This window comes from Pseudophryne corroboree, chromosome 5 (assembly GCF_028390025.1).
Source record: "Pseudophryne corroboree isolate aPseCor3 chromosome 5, aPseCor3.hap2, whole genome shotgun sequence".
Lineage (NCBI taxonomy): Eukaryota > Metazoa > Chordata > Amphibia > Anura > Myobatrachidae > Pseudophryne > Pseudophryne corroboree.
Window position 1 is genome coordinate 125,600,547 of NC_086448.1, and position 23,824 is coordinate 125,624,370.

Sequence of the window (23,824 nt, forward strand, 5' to 3'; positions counted from 1 at the left end):
CCGTGAGGAGACCCGGTCGCAGTACAGGCGTCTGTATGACCAGTGCGTCTGTATGCACAGTGCATCTATGTCTACTTAAGAGTTCCCGGAGCGGCGGTGTACACTAGTAGCGTCTGGATCCACTCAGCGTTCGCTAACGTATTGCTCGATCGTGGAAGTGAGGTGAGTCTCCCTGTATCCCACTCTACTGAGAACGGGTTATACAGCACTAAATTTCAAAATCGACTTTTTGTCAGTATGAATAGTTAAATTGAAGTGCCTATTGCATATGAGTCTGTGTACATTACTGTGGTTTTCTTCGCACTGCATCTGAATACTTTAAGATCTGTATAAAGCAGAATTCAGTAGTATGTACTCCTACATACTTAAATGTGTTTGTAGTTGATTATGTGCTCATATGACTAATATATAACGTGACTGACTGCTAGTGTGATTGCTGACTTTAATATATGTTTGTCAGCTGTTTCTTCTGATCCTCCATGCCGGTGCATGGGTAGGGTCAGATTGATATTACTTTAGAAGGTTAAAGTGATTACAGTCACAAATTGTGTAGTACACTGTGAAGGTGCTGATTATTTATCATGTCTAAGTGCGGCAAAGGTGACAAGGGTACACTCACAGCAACACCAACACTCATATCGTGTTTGTCTTGCAAAACTGTATTATCCTCTCAGGATCTGGTACAGGATGGTTTATGTGCAAATTGTTTTGCGTTTCAGCAGATTACAAGGGAGATCCCTGTTCAACGTCAGGTACAGATAGATCCACCTTGGGCGATGTTTGCATAGACCTTGCCCAGTATAGCTGAACGGGTAATTCCTACAGCTTCACTACCAGGAATGGGGTACACATACCAGGAATGGGGTACACAAATAACCCATACATGCAGCTCACTACTTACGATATATCATTTCCCTCACCAGCTTCTCCTAAAAGACAAGCTGATAAACCAAGTGAAAGTAAACCATCAACTTCACAGGCTACACAGGATGATTCATCGGACGATGAAAGCTCTATATCAGGCATTCCCAACTACGGTCCTCAAGGCACACTAACAGTGCATGTTTTAGTGATATCCAGGCTTCAGCACAGGTGACTTAATTAGTAGCTCAGTTATTTTGATTTAACCATCTGTGCTGCAGCCTGGATATCACTAAAACCTGCACTGTTGGTGTGCCTTGAGGACCGTGGTTGGGAATGCCTGCTCTATATACTCTACTTCGGCATATGAAGAACAAGTAGAAGGTCTCATCTCAGTGGATATAGCTGAGCTAATTACAGAATTAAAGGCCATTCTAGCCTTAGAGGATTTAGCAGAGTCTGTGTTAAAAACCAAGGCACCTGTATTTAAACTGCCCAAAGCAGGTAAGACTGAGTTTCCAGGGTCAGACCAGCTTACGGAAATCATGGAAGAGACTTGGGCTACACCCAGTAAAAAATATAGAATTCCCAAAAAATGGGATTCCAATTATCTTTTTCCAGCTGGGGACTGTTTAAAATGGGAAATGGCTCCCAAAGTAGATACGCATGTCATTCGATTAGAGCGAAAATCTATATTGCTTTTGCCATCAACGTCATTGGATGATGTCACGAATAGGAGAGATGGATGGTTTTCTGAAAACCATATTTTCTCTGTCTGGGGCAGTCATAAGGCCAGCCATGGCTTCAGCTTGGATGGCAAAAGCAGTTGCTGCCTGGATAGAGGTGCTGGAAGACGGTCTTTCAGCACCTTCAAGGGAGCAAGAATCCTATATAGCTCACATAAAACAGGCTGCAATATTCTTGGAAGAAGCAGCAATAGATATGGGCACTATCGCCTCCAGGGCATCAGCATCAACAATAGCGGCTCGCAGAGAACTTTGGTTATGTACATGGAAAGCTGATTCAGAATCTAAGAAGGTTTTGGAATCTTTGCCTTTTACTGGAAGCATTCTGTTTGGTAAAGAATTGACAGATATTCTGGAGTCAGAAGCAGACTCCAAAAAGGTAAAATTTCCTTCCACATATAACCCCAAATGTAGGGGTCCCGCTTTTCGGCCCTTTGGGTCACAAGGAAACGCGAAAGGAAAAAAGTGATTGTAAGCAGCCCCAATACAATAAATTTGGTAAGGCGAAAAAGCAATGGGCTACCAGAACGCCAGCCTCAAAACCAGAGAATAAGCCACTAGTTTGATGGTGCGGGCCTCCTCCTGGGTGACCCCATAGTAGGGGGCCGACTTCTTCAGTTTGCATAGATATGGCAGCAGTCTACAACAGATGCCTGGGTGCAAGAAGTGGTATCTCTGGGTTATGTTTTTCTCTTCAAGAAGCATCCTCCTCGAAGGTGGTTCTGCACCAGCCCGTCTCGAGTCGAGGCAAAGGCCAGGGCTTTGCAAGAAGCAGTTCAGAATTTGCTTCAGTCAGGAGTAATCATTCCAGTACCCCCTGCAGAACGGGGACAGGGGTTTTACCCCAACCTGTTTTTGGTTCAGAAGCCAAATGGGTCATTCCGGCCTATTCTCAATCTCAAAATGCTGAACAAGTATATTTGGGTCCAACGATTTCACATGGAGACGCTACACTCCATTGTTTTGGCCATGGAACCAGGGGATTATATGATATCTCGGGATAAGAATTTTTCCATACCTCGACGACCTGTTAACTCAAGCACAATCGGAGGAAATGCTCCTTGACCATCTTCAACAGACAATAACATGTCTGCAGAGGCACGGATGGCTCATAAATTGGGCAAAATCGTCTCTAGTTCCGTCACAACGGATGACTCACTTGGGGGCTGTACTGGATTCAAGTCTGCAGAAAATATTTTTACCTTGGGAAAAGATATCCAAGGTACAGTCAAGGACTCAGGAGTTGTTACACAGTCAAACAATATCAATCCACGCAGCGATGCGACTGATGGGTTTGATGGTGTCAACATTCGACATGGTGGAGTATGCACAATTCCACTCAAGTCTGATTCTGGCCAGATGGAATGGAATACATCAGACAATAAAGAAACAGACTATGGTACTTTCACACAAGGTAAGAAAGTCATTAGCCTGGTGGCTACAAACATCCCATCTAAACAAAGGGAGACCCTTTTGGATATCAGATTGGGAGATCCTGACAACAGATGCCAGTCTTCAGGGCTGGGGAGCAGTGCCAGAAGATTATGGTTCCAGGGACAATGGATTGCAGAAGAAAGTTGCCTGCCAATAAATCTGTTAGAACTTCGGGCCATATACATGGCACTGATTCAGGCAAAGGACATTCTTCAAGGAAGACCAGTCCAGATTCGTTCGGACAATGTAACGGCGGTAGCGTACCTCAACCATCAGGGAGGAATGCGCAGTCAGACGGCAATGAAGGAGGTAAGTCACATACTAAAATGGGCAGAACTCCATCTTCCAGCATTGTCTGCAGTATTCGATCCGGGATTCCTAAACTGGGAAGCAGACTTTCTCAGTCGACACGCCATTCAAGCAAGCGAATGGACTCTACATCCAGAAATCTTTCAGACTCTAGTAGACAAGTGGTGTTTGCCAGAGATAGATCTCATGGCGTCCTGCCTGAACAACAAAAAACCTGTGTACGGGTCAAGCACAAAGGATCCGGGAGCGATCTTTGTGGATGCCCTATCAGTGAAATGGGTGGTGAGGAAGATAGAAGCAAAGGGTGCCGTGATTCTAATAGCTCCGGCTTGGCCTAGAAGGCATTGGTACACAGATCTGCAGAGAATGTCGATGGATGCTCCACTTCTGCTCCCTCAACGTCCAAATCTACTAATGCAGGGTCCTTGTTACCACAGGCATCTGGATTGACTATCGTTGACGGCGTGGCTCTTGAAACCTCTATCCTGAAGTCAAGAGGATTCTCACAACAGGTAGTTCAAACAATGCTCAGAGCAAGGAAACCCTCCTCAGCTCGCATTTTATCACCGAATATGGCAGACCTATATTCATTGGTGCAGTGAAAGAAATATGGACCCGAAATCTTTCCAAGTTTCCAGGGTCTTAGATTTCCTTAAGGCGGGAATAGATAAAGGTTTGAAGGTGGCTTCCTTGAGAGTACAAGTATCAGCATTGACTGTATGGTTCCAAAAGAAAATATCCAATTTACAGAATGTGCGTACTTTCTTCCAGGGAATGCATTCAACCTCCCTTTGTTCCTCCTACAGTGCCTTGGGGCTTAAATTTAGTTCTGAAAGCCCTTCAAGTTGCTCCAATTGAACCACTTAATAAAATGGATCTTAAATGGTTGACGGCTAAAGTTCTCTTTCTACTGACTATGGCATCAGCTAGAAGAGTATAAGATTTAGGAGCGCTGTCTTGTCGTTCTCCTTTTCTGACTTTTTATCCAGATAAAGCAGTTCTAAGAACTAGATCTGGGTATCTTCCGAAGGTGGTGTCAAAATTCAGCCTTAATGAAGAAATTGTAGTCCCGGCTTTTCAGGTATCGGGACCTTCTGCGGGAGATGCGTCACTAGATGTAGTCCGGGCATTAAGGATCTACGTGGGTCGTACCAGTGCCATCAGAAAGACAGATTCTCTCTTCATTCTCTACGGATTTCACAAGAGAGGATGGCCTGCTACAAAACAGACGCTGTCAAGATGGCTTCGAATGACTATTTCAGAAGCATATTCTCGAGCTGATCTCCCTGTGACGGATAATGTCTCTGCTCACTCTACTCGTAAGGTAGGTCCTTCATGGGCAGCACAAAATGGTGCTTCAGCAGAACAGATATGTAAGGCAGCCACATGGTCTTCCATTAACACATTCATTAGACGTTATTCCTTGGATACCTTTGCCTCTCATGACGCTGAATTCGGGCGAAAGGTTCTCCTGTCTAATCAGGAGCGTCTCCACCACTAAATTGCTTTGTATAACCTGTGGACCCTGCTGGAGAAATATACGTTATGGTAAGAACTAACCGTTGATAACGGTATTTCTCCTAAGTCCACAGGGATCCCACCCTGACGCACCTGATTTGAGGATCTTTCTACTCACTAAACCGCTTCCTTCTTGTACGGAAGGGTGTGCATGCGTGTTCTTCTCGCCTGATAAGGGCTCTACATGATGCTCCTGCCTAAATACTTTGGAATACAACTGAGATACTAGGCGCCAGTCTCTGTGCTGCAACTTTCCTGCAAGTTGTCATTCTTCTGTGAAGTTTTTTTACAACAGCTGTTGCTGTTTCGCTAGTTGGTTGTTTTGATGCGTGCTGGTTCGTTACCTCACCACTCGTTGCTTATCTTGTATCCTCCTCTCAAATATGTCCATCTCCTTCGTGCTTGGTTTTCCTAGACTGAGCTGTGAGGGAGGGCATAGAGGGGAGGAGCCAGCACACCCTGTGGAAGAAATTTGAAGTGCACTGGCTCCTTTGGACCCCTTCTATACCCATCGTAATAAGTGTCCCCAGTACTTCTTATGGACTACGAGAAAAGGATTTACCGGTAGATAATTAAAATCCTCTTTTTTTGGGAGGAGAGGGGGAGTTGTGGGGTTGTTTTCTGTAGCACATTTCTTCCTATAGTAAAACCAACCTGGACACTATTACATTCCCCCAGAAGATCCTCTATGTTATCTTTTTTGTTAAATGAATTGCTCTTTATGTGAATGAACTTGCTTTTATTGGTGTGTTGGCGGTACCCAAAAAAAATATTAAAATGTATCCGTTGCTCATATTTATTTATTTTTTTTATTCATTTTACAAAAATGACTACAGGAACAAAGTGAAGACGATAAGAAAATAATAATAAATGCATACAATGGGGTTGTAAAGCGTATTCATGAGCAGACTCATCTTATTTCTACGATCAAGTCAAAATATTTATCCAGTGTCGAAGTAAGTTGTTTGTTTTTTTTGCTCATTCTCAAGCTATATGTGTGGTATAATGCATTAGTTACAGATGTGTCCTCATACAGTACATCATTGCTGCAGCCGCACCAGACAGCCCCTCTCAGCGCGCCACATCCTGTGAGAGACTGCTAGTGTTGGGCGTCTTTTCTGACGAAAAATGTGTTTTAGTCGCATTGCTAGGACCCACCAGGAGACACTGCTGATTAATTTCATGTGCTTTATATCTGTGTGCGATTGAGTCTTTGACTTTGTATAAGTTCTGTGGATTCAGTTTTATATCCCAGTTGTCGGGATGCCGGCGGTCACATGACAGACACCAGTATCCCAACCTTGAAGATCCCGACAACAGAGTGGGTAAGTAAGTGTACATTTGCTTCATTGACCGCAACACAACTGGGTGGGCAAATTCAAATGCACGTCCAGCTGTGATATCTGATCACTCGTTATGTCGTCCTACCGGTAAGTGTGTGTACTTACCTGAATCGGCCACTCTGTCAGCTTAAGAGTCTTCCTCCTTATACAGTCAAATATTGTTCAGGGACTGTACTGTGCTCAAAGTAAAAGATAAGGAGCTAACATAGGGTTACCCTGCTTTATTTAAGTCTTCCCAACTTCCACACACAAAGGGCCTAATTCTGTCGCACTCAAAAGCAAACGCAGCAGCGTGTATTGCCTGTCGCCTTTCTGCAAGCTTATGCAAATGGCCATTCCCTTGTGCGGCCAAATGTGCAAGAACTGAGACGTCCACTTTTACTCCCTGTTACTACCTATTGGTGCATCCTTATACGCAGCCATCATCCGCACCATGGAACATTGCACCAACCCTATGGCAGGAAAGTTTCTCTGTCTGACAATGGCCTCCTATTTGTCTTTGTGAAACAGCTACTTGTATTGACACGCCCAACCATACCAGATACCTCAGAACATCGTTGTCTTATACTCCACATTGTCTTCCATGTTTTTATCCAAAGATTCTGTTCTAATCCCTAATTGTATCTATGGATTGACTGTAGGGGACAAAGACATAAATCCTCATACATCCAGCGTCAATGCGGAATTCAGCTTGCTGACAGGTTCCACGCAACTCTGTTAGCACTGGACGTCTTTTTTTTTTTTTTAATATGTGATATTTGTACTTCTGTGTGCGACTGAGTCTGTATATGAAGCACAATGCAACTTGGTATGGAAAAAAAACCATGGCCGCTGCATCATGTCATGTATGCAGATTTAGAAACTTTGGGGGACATTTACTTATTTACAGTGATAAGAGCCGAGAAGTGAGCCAGTGGAGAAATTGCCCCATCAACCACTCAGCAGCTCTGTATCATTTCTCTTACGTCCTAGAGGATGCTGGGGTCCATTTAGCATCATGGGGTATAGACTGGTCCACTAGGAGCCATGGGCACTTTAAGAATTTGATAGTGTGGGCTGGCTCCTCCCTCTATGCCCCTCCTACCAGACTCCGTTTAGAAAGTGAGCTGGTCACGCTGAAGGAAGCTCCTGAAGAGTTTTCTGCATTTATTTTCTGTATTTTTTATTTTCAGGCAGGGCTGGTTGGCACCAGCCTGCCTGTTTTGTGGGACTTTGAAGGGGCGGGGCTTCACTATGAGAGGATCCAGCAGTTCACCAGTGCCATTTTCCCTCTGCAGTGGACACAGACACTGACTGACAGGGACGCACAGCTCCTCTGGTGTGACTCCTAATTACCTCAGAGGTACCATGGGGTCATAGCAGGGGGGGGGGAGCGACTATTAGTGTACTAAGTCCCCTATCAGGGTACTTAGTCTGCGATCCCAGGGTCATAGCTCCCACCTCACAGATTCTTCAAATCAGGCTTGCCAGTTTCACAAGAGGCAAGTATAACTTTACAGCATGCCATCCAAAAACTGGTACAGACTCAGTTCATTGTTCCAGTTCCACCTCATCTACTAAACAAGGGGTACTAGTCCAACTTGTTCGTAGTACCGATGCCGGACGATTCGGTAAGACCAATTCTGAACCTCAAGTCTTTGAACCCGTACTTATGAGTGTTCAAATTCAAGATGGAGTCTCTTGAGAGCGGTGATCTCAGGTCTCGAGGAGGGGTAAGCTCTGTATATTAAGCATGCGTACCTTCATATTCCGATCTGGCCGCCTCATCAGGCTTATCTACGGTTTGCACTGCAGGACTGTCACTACCAGTTCCAGGCCCTGCCATTTGGTCTCTCCACGGCACCAAGGGTGTTCACCAAGGTGATGGCAGTGATGATGTTTCTTTTCCGCAAACGGAGTGAACAATAATTCCTTACGTGGACATTCTCCTGATAAAAGCGCCGTCCAGGGAAAGGTTGCTAGACAGTATTGCTTTCTCAACCAAACTCCTCCAGGATCTCGGGTGGATTCTGAACCTTCCGAAATCTCACCTAGAGCCAACACGGAGGCTCCCATTCCTGGAAATGATACTGGACACGGAGTCACAAAAGGTGTTCCTTCGGTTGGAAAAGACATTGGTAAACCAGTCGATGGTTCGGGATGTCCTGAAGCCAACCCGGGTGTCGGTGCATCTGTGCATTCGCCTTCTGGGGAAAATGGCGGCCTTTTACGAGGCACTTCAATATGGAAGGTTTCACGCAAGACCCTTCCAGCTCGATCTGTTGGACAAATGGTCCGGATCGCATCTTCACATGCACAAGAGGATCCGTCTGTCGCCAAAGGCCGGGTTCTCCCTTCTGTGGTGGCTACAGACCTCTCACCTCGTCGCAGGACGGAGGTTCGAAATTCAGAACTGGATTCTGTTAACCACAGACGCAAGCCTCAGAGGTTGGAGAGCAGTCATTCAGGGGGTGCAGTTTCAGGGAAGATGGTCAAGTCAGGAAGTCATCCATCCAATCAACATTCTGGAACTCAGGGTCATATGCAACACCCTTCTGCAGGCCTCACATCTTCTTCAAGATCGGGCAATTCAGGTCCAGTCGGAAAATGTGACGGCAGTAACGTACATAAAACACCAACAGGACGGAACGAAAAGCAGAGCAGCAATGTCAGAGGTGTCAAGAATTATCCTCTGGGCAGAAAGAGAATCGCTGTGGCATTGTCAGCGGTCCTCATTCCGTGAGTCTGGGAAGCAGACTTCCTCAGCAGGCACGACCTGCACCCGGGGGAGTGGTGCCTTCACCCGGAAGTGTTCAGGTGCTTGACAAGTCGATGAGGATATCGGATGGCGTACGTGTTTCCTCCAGTTCCTCTGATCCCAAGAATTCTAAAACGAATAAAAAGGGAAAAGTTTCAAGCAATACTCATTGCTTCAGACTGTCCAAGAAGGGCCTGGTACGCGGACCGTCTGGAGATGCTCCTCGAAGATCCGTGGCCTCTACCTCTTCGCGAGCATCTTCTGCAACAGGGCCCATTCGTCTATCAGGACTTACCGCGGCTACGTTTGACGGCATGGAAGTTGAACTTCTGATTCTAGCCAGGAGAGGCATCCCTAACAAGGTTATCCCAACTATGATCCAAGCCAGGAAGGGGTAACGTCTAAGCATTACCATCGTATTTGGAAGAAATACGTCTCTTGGTGTGATAGCAAATATTAATCTGCGGTGGAATTTCATCTGGAACGTTTCCTGCTTTTTCTGCAGGCAGGCGTGGATGTGGGCCTGCATCTGGGCTCCATAAAAAAACAGATTTCGTCCTTGTCCGTTTTCTTTCAGAAACAATGGTCTTCTCTCCCTGAGGTTTAGACGTTCTTGAAAAGTGTTCTGCACATTCAACCTCCCTTTGTGCCTCCCACGGCACCTTGGGTAGCCAATCGTACTGGTTTGTACCGTTACAGGAAGTGGACGTAAAATATCTTGCGTGGAAGACCGTCACACTGTTGGCCTTGGCTTCAGCAAGACATGTGTCAGGGCAGGGGGCTTTGTCTCACAAAAGTCCCTATTTAATTTTCCATGAGGACAAAGCTGAACTCAGAACTCATCAGCAATTTCTTCCTAAAGTGGTGTCCGCATTTCACATCAACCAACTTATTGTGGTTCCGGTTGTCACCGACACCTCTGCTACTTCAAAGTCTTTGGATGTTGTGAGGGCTTTGAATGTGTATGTGAAAAGAACAGCTCGTCACAGAAAGACGGACTCGCTGTTTGATCTTTATGATCCCAATAAGATTGGGTGTCCTGCTTAAAAGCAGACAATTGCACGCTGGATCAGATTTACTATCCAGCATGCTTATTCCACGCCAAGTTTGCCTTGTTCAAAATCTGTACAGGCCCACAGGGTTCTTCCTGAGCGGCTGCTCTTACAGTCTCTGCTTTACAGCTCTGCCGAGCAGCTACTTGGTCAGGTTCGAACACGTTTGCTAAGTTCTACAAGTTCGATATTTTGGCTTCTGAGGACCGTCAGTTTGGTCAATCAGTTCTGCGGGAACATCAGCACTCTCCCAGCCGGTTTGGGAGCTTTGGTACATCCCCATGGTACTAAATGGACCCCAGTATCATCTAGGACGTAAGAGAAAATAGGATTTTAATTACCTACCGGTGAATCCTTTTCTCGTAGTCCGTAGAGGATACTGGGCGCCCGCCCAGTTCTTCGTTCTTCCTGCACTGTTAAGTAATGTTGGTTCAGCTGTTGCTGTTCATATTCAAGTTTGGTTAACTTGGCTTTCCTCTTGTTGTGTGTGCTGGTTCGGAATCTCACCACTATCCTTATCTCAAAGTATGTCGGTTTCCTCTGGCACGGTTTCCTAGACTGAGTCTGGTAGGAGGTTCATAGAGGGAGGAGCCAGCCCACACTATCAAATTCTTAAAGTGCCTATGGCTCCTAGTGGAACTGTCTATACCCCATGGTACTAAATGGACCCCAGTATCCTCTACGGACTACGAGAAAAGGATTTACTGGTAGGTAATTAAAATCCTATTTTTACAGTATGCAAATTGTAGATGTTACTTCAGTGCTGATTGGTTGCCATGGGCAACTTCTCCACTGGCTCACTTCTCCGCTCTTATCACTGCTTAATAAATGTCCCCCTCAGTTACACAAATGCAAGTCACATATCAAATTAATCAACAACGTCTCCTGGTATGTTCTAGTCGCACCAAGTTGTTATGCAATTTCGATAAGACTTAAAAAAAGACGCCCAATGCTAGCAGAGTCTCACGCGACCTGGCGTGCCAAGAGGACCTGTTTGGCGTGACTACAGCAAAGATATATGAGGACACATCTGTATGTTCTGTTTGTGTTTCTTGCTAAAATACAAGAAAGGTCTGAGAAAGCCAATAACCAGCTTGATATTCCCAGCCCATATAACCCCTACTTACTGCATATAGTTCGTGAAATTCTGTTGTGCAATTCCAGGTACAGTTACTGAACAAAACTTTTATTGATGAAAAATATCTTCAGAAATAACCATGTGGAATTTCATCTGTGATAGTTCTTACTGTAGGAAAGCCTAACGCAAACATAAGAACTCTTACAGGCAATAAGCTTGAGAGAACACCAGTTGGCTTGGTGCTAAAGTATTACTTGGCCAACCCAAGAGGACAAATTATAGGTGGCCAGGTCAGGGCCATATATAATAACCAAACCTCTTAATGACAACATTTTCGTAGTGGAGTTGTCACACTATGGACCTTATTCAGTAAGGATTGTGATCTCTGCTAAGTAGCAGTTTCTGCGATCAAAAAGTTGCCAGCCAGAAATTGAGAAAAAACGGCCATTGCAAAAATTGCAAATGCATCACAATATGTGGGCTGATCACAAAACGATACGCAATTACCGGAACATCTAATATTTTTCCTATCTGGGCCAGGCAAGGTCATACACAATTATTTGGCACACAAGAGGCTGGGCACGCCTGCGTTTTTTCAGACACACCCAGAAAACAGCAGGTTTTTGTCCAGAAACACCAGCTTCTTGTCAGTCAAACAGCGGCTGAATTGCAATCACAATCTGTACGCAATTTCTGTCGCTATTTTTGCTCACACATGCATCTGTGGAAACCATATGTACAAATCTGTGAAGTCATGCTGTGGATGGAAGCATACCATGACAGTCATTTATTGTGTGTCAACCGAGAAACATAACATGCTACCAGATTAATGGACAGTCTGTTTAAAAACAAGCTGTAGCATAATTAAAAATATATGGGAACAATTGGACAGTAATTGATGAACAAGTTTAATTGCCCTGATAAGTTTATGGGTATGTGACTCCGGGTCGACAGTGGCTAGATCGACACTAGAAATAGGTCAACACGGCCATTAGGTCGACATGAAAAAAGGTCAACATAAGTTTTTTATGGGTTTTTTTTGGTGTAGTTTTCTCCGTCAAGTGACCGGGAACCCCAATTAGTGCACCACGTCCCCTCGCATGGCTCGCTTCACTCACTATGCTGCGGGCAAGGTGCCTCGCTCCGCTACCGCTGTGCTTGGCACAGGTTACCGTTCCAAATCGTAGACCACGTGGATTGTAAAGTATGGGAAAAAAGAAATGTGAAAAACTCATGTCGACCTTGTTCATGTCCACCTAGTGGACGTGCCTACCTAGCCACTGTCGAACAATGGGTATCGACCTAATTTGTGTCGACCCAGAGTCCGGATACCCAGTTTATATGGGAGAAACAAATTGAGCCACCATCATGTGGATACTGGCAGGGGCGTAGCCAGAACTTTGTGGGGCCCATAGAAACATTTTGAAGGGGCCCCCATCCCAATGTTTCTAGAGACACTTCTCTAGTTCATTTTCTGAACCATAGTAAAGCCTTATTTAATGTTTTGCCCCATAGTAGTGCACTAGTTGCTTTTATGAATCGTAGTAGTGCTTAAGTTCATCCTGTGTCACATATAGCTGCCAGTACACATGATGCCGCACAGTACCCCCAATTAACATTATGATATATAGTGCCCCAGTTCATATTATATAATATTAAAATGCCCTCCAGTTTATTTTATACCACACTACAATGAGCAAGTCCAGGGGCATACCTAGATATATTTCAGGCCCCAAGGAAAAAGTTTGAAAGAATGCCTAAGAACTACCCATTGGTGAAATATGTATATAACACATGTAACTTTGACAGGGAAGCTGCAAGCTGGGCCCTCTCAGCTCTGGGCCCCATAGCAGCTGCACTGCCTGCACCTATGGTAGCTACTCCCTTGGATACTGGTTTTCACTTTTATAGCTCAGTGAACTGAATTGGTGAGAGCACACAAAAAGTACATTCTAAATGTAGCTCTCAAAGTAGCTTACTTCCACAGCCCCTTGGTTTAGCCCTTAGTATTAATCCCAAATAAGGACCCTATTCAGGTTCAGTTGTAGATTCTGCTAAAAAGCAGACTCTGCAACTCAACTGCTTCTGTAGCATGCTGGGGACCACCCAGCATGCTAATTGGCGGTCAGCGATGCGATCGCATCGCTGAGTCCAGAATTAATGACAACCCCTGGCATACTAAGCTGCATATGCAGGCGGTCCACCGTTATTTACTTTAAAAGCGCTGCTGCCGCCCTGAAAACGGTCCAGCCATGCCTGTGCTGGCCGAACTACTCCCCCGCAACGGTGTAACGCCGCCTTCAGACTCGCTTCCCCCACACACATACACACACCACCACACCCCCGGCAGCCCCCGCTGTCACTCATAGTATGATTGCATCCTTCAGGGATGTGATCACACTATGGATGCAAATGCATGCATGGCTGCAGTGCAGTTTGCAGAAAATCTATCGTTTGTGATTTTCTGCGAACAACAATGCGAGCTGAATAACCCCTTAAATACCACAACATACAATACCACTTGAATTATTGTAAAATTAACTGTTTTACAGTAATGTTCAGGGTTGCTTCTGTGGGGATTGTGGTTTCATTTTACTAAAGACAAACACCTTACATGCATTTGTCTGTTGTTCCTGCAGTCAGTGAAGTGTTTGTTTCTGAATACGTGGAAGCAGGAGGGTCCCTTCTTGTGCTATGCATATGAAATAATCGTAGTGTGTTCCTACTGAGGTAGCAAAAGCTGTTTAGTCCTTGAACTGGTTATTTGAAGTGGTTGCTATCTGAAATTGTAAAATTCCCCCCAAAAAATAATGTAAATAATAATAGAATAGATTTTTCTGTTCAGTGTCCAGGGTTTTTTTTGTTTTTTGTTTTTTGGGGGGGGGGTTCTTGCTTTACTGCACTATTATTTTCTCCGTATTTGCAGTTCAAAAAGAACATTGTTCAATGGATCAATACAAACCCGAATGTGGATGATTTAATGGAGATCAAAAAGACCATTAAGGGATTGAAAGCTCAGCTGCGATGGAAACTTCTTGAGAGTAGCACTATGGAAGAGGTATGCTTATTTCATTGCAGGCTTCTGAAACTACACTTTGTGTACTTGCCTGGTTTAATGTTGTTGGCTAAACTGTCATTTATTTTGGCATATTAATCCGTTCATGACTTGCTATATAATCTCTCTTTTCTGAAATATAATTGCCTCGTATTGCACATATCATACATTTGGTGTCACTGTGTTTGGGAGATCTAACTTTAGTGTACATTTGGGGGCAGTATTTTGGGGTTGCACTGATTGAGTGAATTGAGCAAGAGTGTGTTTTTGTGACGTTTGTGTTACATTTTTCACCTAACAACCATAGAGTTGGTGTAATACCAAAGAGATAAATATATACATACTCTTAAGTACTGTAGCTTAAGAAATCAAATAGACTTGGAAGTGTTTCCTGTGAATCTGTAAATCCTCTTTCTCTGACGTCCTAGTGGATGCTGGGAACTCCGTAAGGACCATGGGGAATAGACGGGCTCCGCAGGAGACTGGGCACTCTAAAAGAAAGATTAGGTACTATCTGGTGTGCACTGGCTCCTCCCTCTATGCCCCTCCTCCAGACCTCAGAATCTGTGCCCGGCTCGAGCTGGTTGCACACTAGGGGCTCTCCTGAGCTCCTAGTAAAGAAAGTATTTATTAGGTTTTTTATTTTCAGTGAGATCTGCTGGCAACAGACTCACTGCTACGAGGGACTTAGGGGAGAGAAGCGAACCTACCTGCTTGCAGCTAGCTTGGGCTTCTAGGCTACTGGACACCATTAGCTCCAGAGGGATCGAACACAGGCCCAGCCTCGGTCGTCCGGTCCCGGAGCCGCGCCGCCGTCCCCCTTGCAGAGCCAGAAGACGGAAGATTCTCAGGAGAAAATCGGCGGCTGAAGACTCCGGTCTTCATTAAGGTAGCGCACAGCACTGCAGCTGTGCGCCATTGCTCCCCATGCACACCACATACTCCGGTCACTGATGGGTGCAGGGCGCTGGGGGGGGGGGGGCGCCCTGGGCTGCAATTAGAGTACCTTAACATGGCAAAAAAACACATAATATAGTCTAATAAACTATATATGTGTAAAAATCCCCTGCCATAATATTAATAAAAGAGCGGGATAAGCCCGCCGAGAAGGGGGCGGAGCTATCTCCCTCAGCACACTGGCGCCATTTTCTCTTCACAGTTCCGCTGGAAGACAGCTCCCCAGGCTCTCCCCTGCAGTTTCCAGGCTCAAAGGGTTAAAAAGAGAGGGGGGGCACTAAATTTAGGCGCAAACTATACATGTTAAGCAGCTATAGGGAAAAATCACTTTCTGTAATAGTGTAAATCCCTAATTATATAGCGCTGTGGTGTGTGCTGGCATACTCTCTCTCTGTCTCCCCAAAGGACTTCGTGGGGTCCTGTCCTCAGTCAGAGCATTCCCTGTGTGTGTGCGGTGTGTCGGTACGGCTGTGTCGACATGTTTGATGAGGAAGCTTATGTGGAGGCGGAGCAGGTGCCGATAAATGTGATGTCACCCCCTGCGGGGTCGACACCAGTGTGGATGGATATGTGGAAGGTATTAACCGACAGTGGGGGTCATTCCGAGTTCGCTCGCAAGCTGCTTTTAGCAGCTTTGCACACGCTAAGCCGCCGCCTACTGGGAGTGAATCTTAGCATAGTAAAATTGCGAACGAAAGATTAGCAGAATTGCGAATAGACACTTCTTAGCAGTTTCTGAGTAGCTCCAGACTTACTCTGCATCTGCGATCAGTTCAGTCAGTGTCGTTCCTGGTTTGACGTCACAAACACACCCAGCGTTCGCCCAGACACTCCTCCGTTTCTCCAGCCACTCCCGCGTTTTTCCCAGAAACGGTAGCGTTTTTTCACACACACCCATAAAACGGCCAGTTTCCGCCCAGAAACACCCACTTCCTGTCAATCACATTACGATCACCAGAACGAATAAAAAACCTCGTAATGCCGTGAGTAAAATACCTAACTGCATAGCAAATTTACTTGGCGCAGTCGCACTGCGGACATTGCGCATGCGCATTAGCGACTAATCGCTCCGTTGCGAGAAAAAAATAACGAGCGAACAACTCGGAATGACCCCCAGTGTCAACTCCTTACATAAAAGGTTTGATGACATAACAGCTGTGGGACAGCCGGCTTCTCAGCCTGTGCCTGCCCAGGCGTCTCAAAGGCCATCAGGGGCTCAAAAACGCCCGCTACCTCAGATGGCAGACACAGATGTCGACACGGAGTCTGACTCCAGTGTCGACGACGAGACAAATGTACATTCCACTAAGGCTATCCGTTGCATGATTACGGCAATGAAAAATGTGTTGCACATTTCTGACATTAACCCGGTTACCACTAAAAAGGGTATTATGTTTGGGGAGAAAAAGCAACCAGTGGTTTTTCCCCCTTCAGATGAGTTAAATGAAGTGTGTGAAGAAGCGTGGTGTTCCCCAGATAAAAAAATTAGTGATTTCTAAAAAGTTACTAATGGCGTACCTTTTCCCGCCAGAGGACAGGGTACGTTGGGAGACATCCCCGAGGGTAGATAAAGCGCTCACACGCTTGTCAAAAAAGGTGGCACTACCGTCTTAGGATACGGCCGCCTTAAAGGAGCCTGCGGATAGAAAGCAGGAGGCTATCCTGAAGTCTGTATATACACACTCAGGTACTATACTGAGACCTGCTATTGCTTCAGCATGGATGTGCAGTGCTGCAGCAGCGTGGTCTGATTCCCTGTCTGATAATATTGATTCCCTTGACAGTGACACTATATTGCTAACCATAGAGCATATTAAAGACGTAGTCTTATACATGAGAGATGCACAGAGGGATATTTGCTGGCTGGCATCTAGAATAAATGCAATGTCCATTTCTCTAACGTCCTAGTGGATGCTGGGAACTCCGAAAGGACCATGGGGAATAGCGGCTCCGCAGGAGACTGGGCACAACTAAAAGAAAGCTTTTAGACTACCTGGTGTGCACTGGCTCCTCCCACTATGACCCTCCTCCAAGCCTCAGTTAGATTTCTGTGCCCGGCCGAGCTGGATGCACACTAGGGGCTCTCCTGAGCTCCTAGAAAGAAAGTTTATTTTAGGTTTTTTTATTTTACAGTGAGACCTGCTGGCAACAGGCTCACTGCATCGAGGGACTAAGGGGAGACGAAGCGAACCTACCTGCTTGCAGCTAGCTTGGGCTTCTTAGGCTACTGGACACCATTAGCTCCAGAGGGATCGACCGCATGGAACTGGCCTTGGTGTTCGTTCCCGTCGCCGCGCCGCCGTCCCCCTTACAGAGCCAGAAGCAAGAAGAGTTCCGGAAAATCGGCGGCAGAAGACATCAGTCTTCACCAAGGTAGCGCACAGCACTGCAGCTGTGCGCCATTGCTCCTCATGCACACTTCACACTCCGGTCACTGAGGGTGCAGGGCGCTGGGGGGGGGCGCCCTGAGCAGCAATAAAAACACCTTGGCTGGCAAATATATCACAATATATAGCCCCAGAGGCTATATATGTGATAAATACCCCTGCCAGAATCCATAAAAAAGCGGGAGAAAAGTCTGCGAAAAAGGGGCGGAGCTATCTCCCTCAGCACACTGGCGCCATTTTCTCTTCACAGTGCAGCTGGAAGACAGCTCCCCATGCTCTCCCCTGTAGTTTGCAGGCTCAAAGGGTTAAAAAGAGAGGGGGGCACTAAATTTAGGCGCAATATTGTATATACAAGCAGCTATTGGGAAAAATTCACTCAATATAGTGTTAATCCCTAAATTATATAGCGCTCTGGTGTGTGCTGGCATACTCTCTCTCTGTCTGTCTCGCCAAAGGGCTGTGTGGGGTCCTGTCCTCAGTCAGAGCATTCCCTGTGTGTGTGCGGTGTGTCGGTACGGCTGTGTCGACACGTTGATGAGGAGGCTTATGTGGTGGCAGAGCAGATGCCGATAAATGGGATGTCGCCCCCTGTGGGGCCGACACCAGAGTGGATGGATAGGTGGAAGGTATAAACCGACAGTGTCAACTCCTTACATAAAAGGCTGGATGACGTAACAGCTGTGGGACAGCCGGCTTCTCAGCCCGCGCCTGCCCAGGCGTCTCAAAGGCCATCAGGGGCTCAAAAACGCCCGCTCCCTCAGATGGTAGACACAGATGTCGACACGGAGTCTGACTCCAGTGTCGACGAGGTTGAGACATATACACAATCCACTAGGAACATCCGTTACATGATCCCGGCAATAAAAAATGTGTTACACATTTCTGACATTAACCCAAGTACCACTAAAAAAGGGTTTTATGTTTGGGGAGAAAAAGCAGGCAGTGTTTTGTTCCCCCATCAAATGAGTGAATGAAGTGTGAAAAAGCGTGGGTTCCCCCGATAAGAAACTGGTAATTTCTAAAAAGTTACTGATGGCGTACCTTTTCCCGCCAGAGGATAAGTTACGCTGGGAGATATCCCCTAGGGTGGATAAGGCGCTCACACGTTTGTCAAAAAAGGTGGCACTGCCGTCTTAGGATACGGCCACTTTGAAGGTACCTGCTGATAAAAAGCAGGAGGCTATACTGAAGTCTGTATTTACACACTCAGGTACTAGACTGAGACCTGCAGATAGTGCTGCTGCAGCGTGGTCTGTAACCCTGTCAAACAGGGATACTATTTTGCGAACATAAGACGTCGTCTTATATATGAGGGATGCACAGAGGGATATTTTGCCGGCTGGCATCCAGAATTAATGCAATGTCCATTCTGTCAGGAGGGTATTAGAGACCCGACACTGGACAGGTGATGCTGACTTTAAAAGGCACATAGAACCTTATAAGGGTGAGGAATTGTTTGGGGATGGTCTCTGGGACCTCGTATCCACAGCAACAGCTGGGAAGAAATTTTTTTTACCTCAGGTTTCCTCACAGCCTAAGAAAGCACTGTATTATCAGGTACAGTCCTTTCGGCTTCAGAAAAGCAAGCGGGTAAAAGGCGCTTCCTTTCTGCACAGAGATGAGGGAAGAGGGAAAAAGCTGCACCAGTCAGCCAGTTCCCAGAATCAAAATTCTTCCCCCGCTTCCTCTGAGTCCACCGCATGACGCGGGGGCTCCACAGGCGTAGCCAGGTACGGTGGGGGGCCGCCTCAAAAATGTCAGCGATCAGTGGGCTCGCTCACAGGTGGATCCCTGGATCCTTCAAGTAGTATCTCAGGAGTACAAGCTGGAATTCGAGGCGTCTCCCCCCCCCCGCCGTTTCCTCAAATCTGCCTTGCCGACAACTCCCTCAGGCAGGGAGGCTGTGCTAGAGGCAATTCACAAGCTGTATTCCCAGCAGGTGATAGTCAAGGTGCCCCTACTTCAACAAGGACGGGGTTACTATTCCACACTGTTTGTGGTACCGAAACCGGACGGTTCGGTGAGACCCATTTTAAATTTGAAATCCTTGAACACATACATAAAAAAATTCAAGTTCAAGATGGAATCGCTCAGGGCGGTTATTGCAAGCCTGGAGGAGGGGGATTACATGGTATCCCTGGACATCAAGGAGGCTTACCTACATGTCCCCATTTACCATCCTCACCAGGAGTACCTCAGATTTGTGGTACAGGATTGCCATTACCAATTCCAAACACTGCCGTTTGGACTGTCCACGGCACCGAGGGTCTTTACCAAGGTAATGGCAGAAATGATGATACTCCTTCGAAAAAGGGAGTTTTAATTATCCCGTACTTGGACGATCTCCTTATAAAGGCGAGGTCCAAGGAGCAGTTGTTGGTCGGAGTAGCACTATCTCGGGAAGTGCTACAACAGCACGGATGGATTCTATACATTCCAAAGTCACAGCTGGTTCCTACCACACGCCTACTGTTCCTGGGGATGGTTCTGGACACAGAACAGAAAAAAGTGTTTCTCCCGCAGGAGAAAGCCAAGGAGCTGTCATCTCTAGTCAGAGACCTCCTGAAACCAAAACAGGTATCGGTGCATCACTGCACACGAGTCCTGGGAAAAATGGTAGCTTCTTACGAAGCAAAATTCCATTCGGCAGGTTCCATGCAAGAACCTTTCAGTGGGACCTCTTGGACAAGTGGTCGGGATCGCATCTTCAGATGCATCGGCTGATAATCCTGTCTCCAAGGACCAGGGTATCTCTACTGTGGTGGCTGCAGAGTGCTCATCTTCAAGAGGGCCGCAGATTCGGCATACAGGACTGGGTCCTGGTAACCACGGATGCCAGCCTTCGAGGCTGGGGGGCAGTCACACAGGGAAGAAATTTCCAAGGACTTTGGTCAAGTCAGGAGTCGTCCCTACACATAAATATTCTGGAACTGAGGGTCATTTACAATGCCCTAAGTCTGGCAAGGCCTCTGCTTCAAAACCAGCCGGTACTGATCCAATCAGACAACATCACGGCAGTCGCCCATGTAAACTGACAGGGCGGCACAAGAAGCAGGATGGCGATGGCAGAAGCCACAAGGATTCTCCGATGGGCGGAAAATCACGTCTTAGCACTGTCAGCAGTGTTCATTCCGGGAGTGGACAACTGGGAAGCAGACTTCCTCAGCAGACACGACCTACACCCGGGAGAGTGGGGACTTCATCCAGAAGTCTGCCAACTGTTGGTAAACCGTTGGTAAACCGTTGGGAAAGGCCACAGGTGGACATGATGGCGTCCCGCCTAAACAAAAAACTAGATATTGCGCCAGGTCAAGGGACCCTCAGGCAATAGCTGTGGACGCTCTAGTGACATCGTGGGTGTACCAGTTGGTTTATGTATTCCCTCCTCTGCCTCTCATACCAAAGGTACTGAGAATAATAAGAAAACGAGGAGTAAGAACGATACTCGTGGTTCCGGATGGGCCAAGAAGAGCTTGGTACCCAGAACTTCAAGAAATGATATCAGAGGACCCATGGCCTCTACCGCTCAGACAGGATCTGCTACAGCAGGGGCCCTGTCTGTTCCAAGACTTACCGCGGCTGCGTTTGACGGCATGGCGGTTGAATTCCGGATCCTAAAGGAAAAGGGCATTCCGGAGGAAGTCATTCCTACGCTGATAAAAGCCAGGAAAGAAGTAACCGCAAACCATTATCACCGTATTTGGCGAAAATATGTTGCGTGGGGTGAGGCCAGGAAGGCCCCAACAGAGGAATTTCAGCTGGGTCGTTTTCTGCACTTCCTACAGTCAGGAGTGACTATGGGCCTAAACTTGGGTTCCATTAAGGTCCAGATTTCGGCTCTGTCGATTTTCTTCCAGAAAGAACTGGCTTCACTGCCTGGAGTTCAGACATTTGTGAAGGGAGTGCTGCATATTCAGCCCCCTTTTGTGCCTCCTGTGGCACCTTGGGATCTCAACGTGGTGTTGAGTTTCCTAAAATCACATTGGTTTGAGCCACTTAAAACTGTGGATTTGAAATATCTCACGTGGAAAGTGGTCATGTTATTGGCCTTGGCTTCGGCCAGCCGTGTGTCAGAATGGGCGGCTTTGTCATGTAAAAGCCCTTATCTGATTTTCCATATGGATAGGGCAGAATTGAGGACTGGTCCCCAGTTTCTCCCTAAGGTGGTATCAGCTTTTCACTTGAACCAACCTATTGTAGTGCCTGCGGCTACTAGGGACTTGGAAGATTCCAAGTTACTGGACGTAGTCAGGGCCTTAAAAAATTATATTTCCAGGACGGCTGGAGTCAGGAAAACTGACTCGCTTTTTATCCTGTAGGCACCCAACAAAATAGGTGCTCCTGCTTCTAAGCAGACTATTGCTCGCTGAATTTGTAGCACAATTCAGCTGGAGCATTCTGCGGCTGGATTGCCGCATCCTAAATCAGTAAAAGCCCATTCCACGAGGAAAGTGGGCTCATCTTGGGCGGCTGCCCGAGGGGTCTCGGCTTTACAACTTTGCCGAGCTGCAACTTGGTCAGGGGCAAACACGTTTGCTAAATTCTACAAATTTGATACCCTGGCTGAGGAGGACCTTGAGTTCTCTCATTCGGTGCTGCAGAGTCATCCGCACTCTCCCGCCCGTTTGGGAGCTTTGGTATAATCCCCATGGTCCTTTCAGAGTTCCTAGCATCCACTAGGACGTTAGAGAAAATAAGATTTTACTCACCGGTAAATCTATTTCTCTGACGTCCTAGTGGATGCTGGGAACTCCGTAAGGACCATGGGGAATAGACGGGCTCCGCAGGAGACTGGGCACTCTAAAAGAAAGATTAGGTACTATCTGGTGTGCACTGGCTCCTCCCTCTATGCCCCTCCTCCAGACCTCAGTTAGATTTCTGTGCCCGACCGAGCTGGATGCACACTAGGGGCTCTCCTGAGCTCCTAGAAAGAAAGTAAATGTTAGTTTTTTTATTTTACAGTGAGACCTGCTGGCAACAGGCTCACTGCAACGAGGGACTTAGGGGAGAAGACGCGAACCTACCTGCTTGCAGCTAGCTTGGGCTTCTTAGGCTACTGGACACCATTAGCTCCAGAGGGATCGACCGCAGGACCCGTCCTTGGTGTTCGTTCCCGGAGCCGCGCCGCCGTCCCCCTTACAGAGCCAGAAGCATGAAGATGGTCCGGAAAATCGGCGGCAGAAGACTTCAGTCTTCACCAAGGTAGCGCACAGCACTGCAGCTGTGCGCCATTGCTCCTCATACACACTTCACACTCCGGTCACTGAGGGTGCAGGGCGCTGGGGGGGGGGCGCCCTGAGCAGCAATAAAAACACCTTGGCTGGCAAAATAATCACAATATATAGCCCCAGAGGCTATATATGTGATAATTACCCCTGCCAGAATCCATAAAAAAGCGGGAGAAAAGTCAGCTAAAAAGGGGCGGAGCTATCTCCCTCGGCACACTGGCGCCATTTTCTCTTCACAGTGTAGCTGGAAGACAGCTCCCCAGGCTCTCCCCTGTAGTTTTCAGGCTCAAAGGGTTAAAAAGAGAGGGGGGGCACTAAATTTAGGCGCAATATTGTTTATACAAGCAGCTATTGGGGAAAATTCACTCAGTGATAGTGTTTATCCCTACATTATATAGCGCTCTAGTGTGTGCTGGCATACTCTCTCTCTGTCTCCCCAAAGGGCTGTGTGGGGTCCTGTCCTCAGTCAGAGCATTCCCTGTGTGTGTGCGGTGTGTCGGTACGGCTGTGTCGACATGTTTGATGAGGAGGCTTATGTGGAGGCGGAGCAGATGCCGATAAATGGGATGTCGCCCCCTGGGGGCCGACACCAGAGTGGATGGATAGGTGGAAGGTATTAACCGACAGTGTCAACTCCTTACATAAAAGGCTGGATGACGTAACAGCTATGGGACAGCCGGCTTCTCAGGCCGCGCCTGCCCAGGCGTCTCAAAGGCCATCAGGGGCTCAAAAACGCCCGCTCCCTCAGATGGCAGACACAGATGTCGACACGGAGTCTGACTCCAGTGTCGATGAGGTTGAGACATATACACAATCCACTAGGAACATCCGTTACATGATCCCGGCAATAAAAAATGTGTTACACATTTCTGACATTAACCCAAGTACACTAAAAAAAAGGGTTTTATGTTTGGGGAGAAAAAGCAGGCAGTGTTTTGTTCCCCCATCAAATGAGTGAATGAAGTGTGAAAAAGCGTGGGTTCCCCCGATAAGAAACTGGTAATTTCTAAAAAGTTACTGATGGCGTACTTTTTCCTGCCAGAGGATAAGTTACGCTGGGAGATATCCCCTAGGGTGGATAAGGCGCTCACACGTTTGTCAAAAAAGGTGGCACTGCCG

The 23,824-nt window shown here is 46.9% G+C and overlaps 1 protein-coding gene across 7 annotated transcripts in view; it reads left to right on the forward strand.

Annotated features, from left to right (window-relative positions):
• The window catches only part of STK31 (serine/threonine kinase 31), a 783,847-nt gene that overhangs the window by 690,630 nt on the left and 69,393 nt on the right, over positions 1 to 23,824 (forward strand). For all 7 annotated transcript variants that reach the window (XM_063921681.1, XM_063921683.1, XM_063921684.1 and 4 more), the window contains 2 exons: positions 5,705 to 5,824; positions 14,005 to 14,136. In XM_063921681.1, the coding sequence (XP_063777751.1) occupies positions 5,705 to 5,824; positions 14,005 to 14,136 (252 nt within the window). The remainder of the gene's footprint in view (positions 1 to 5,704; positions 5,825 to 14,004; positions 14,137 to 23,824) is intronic.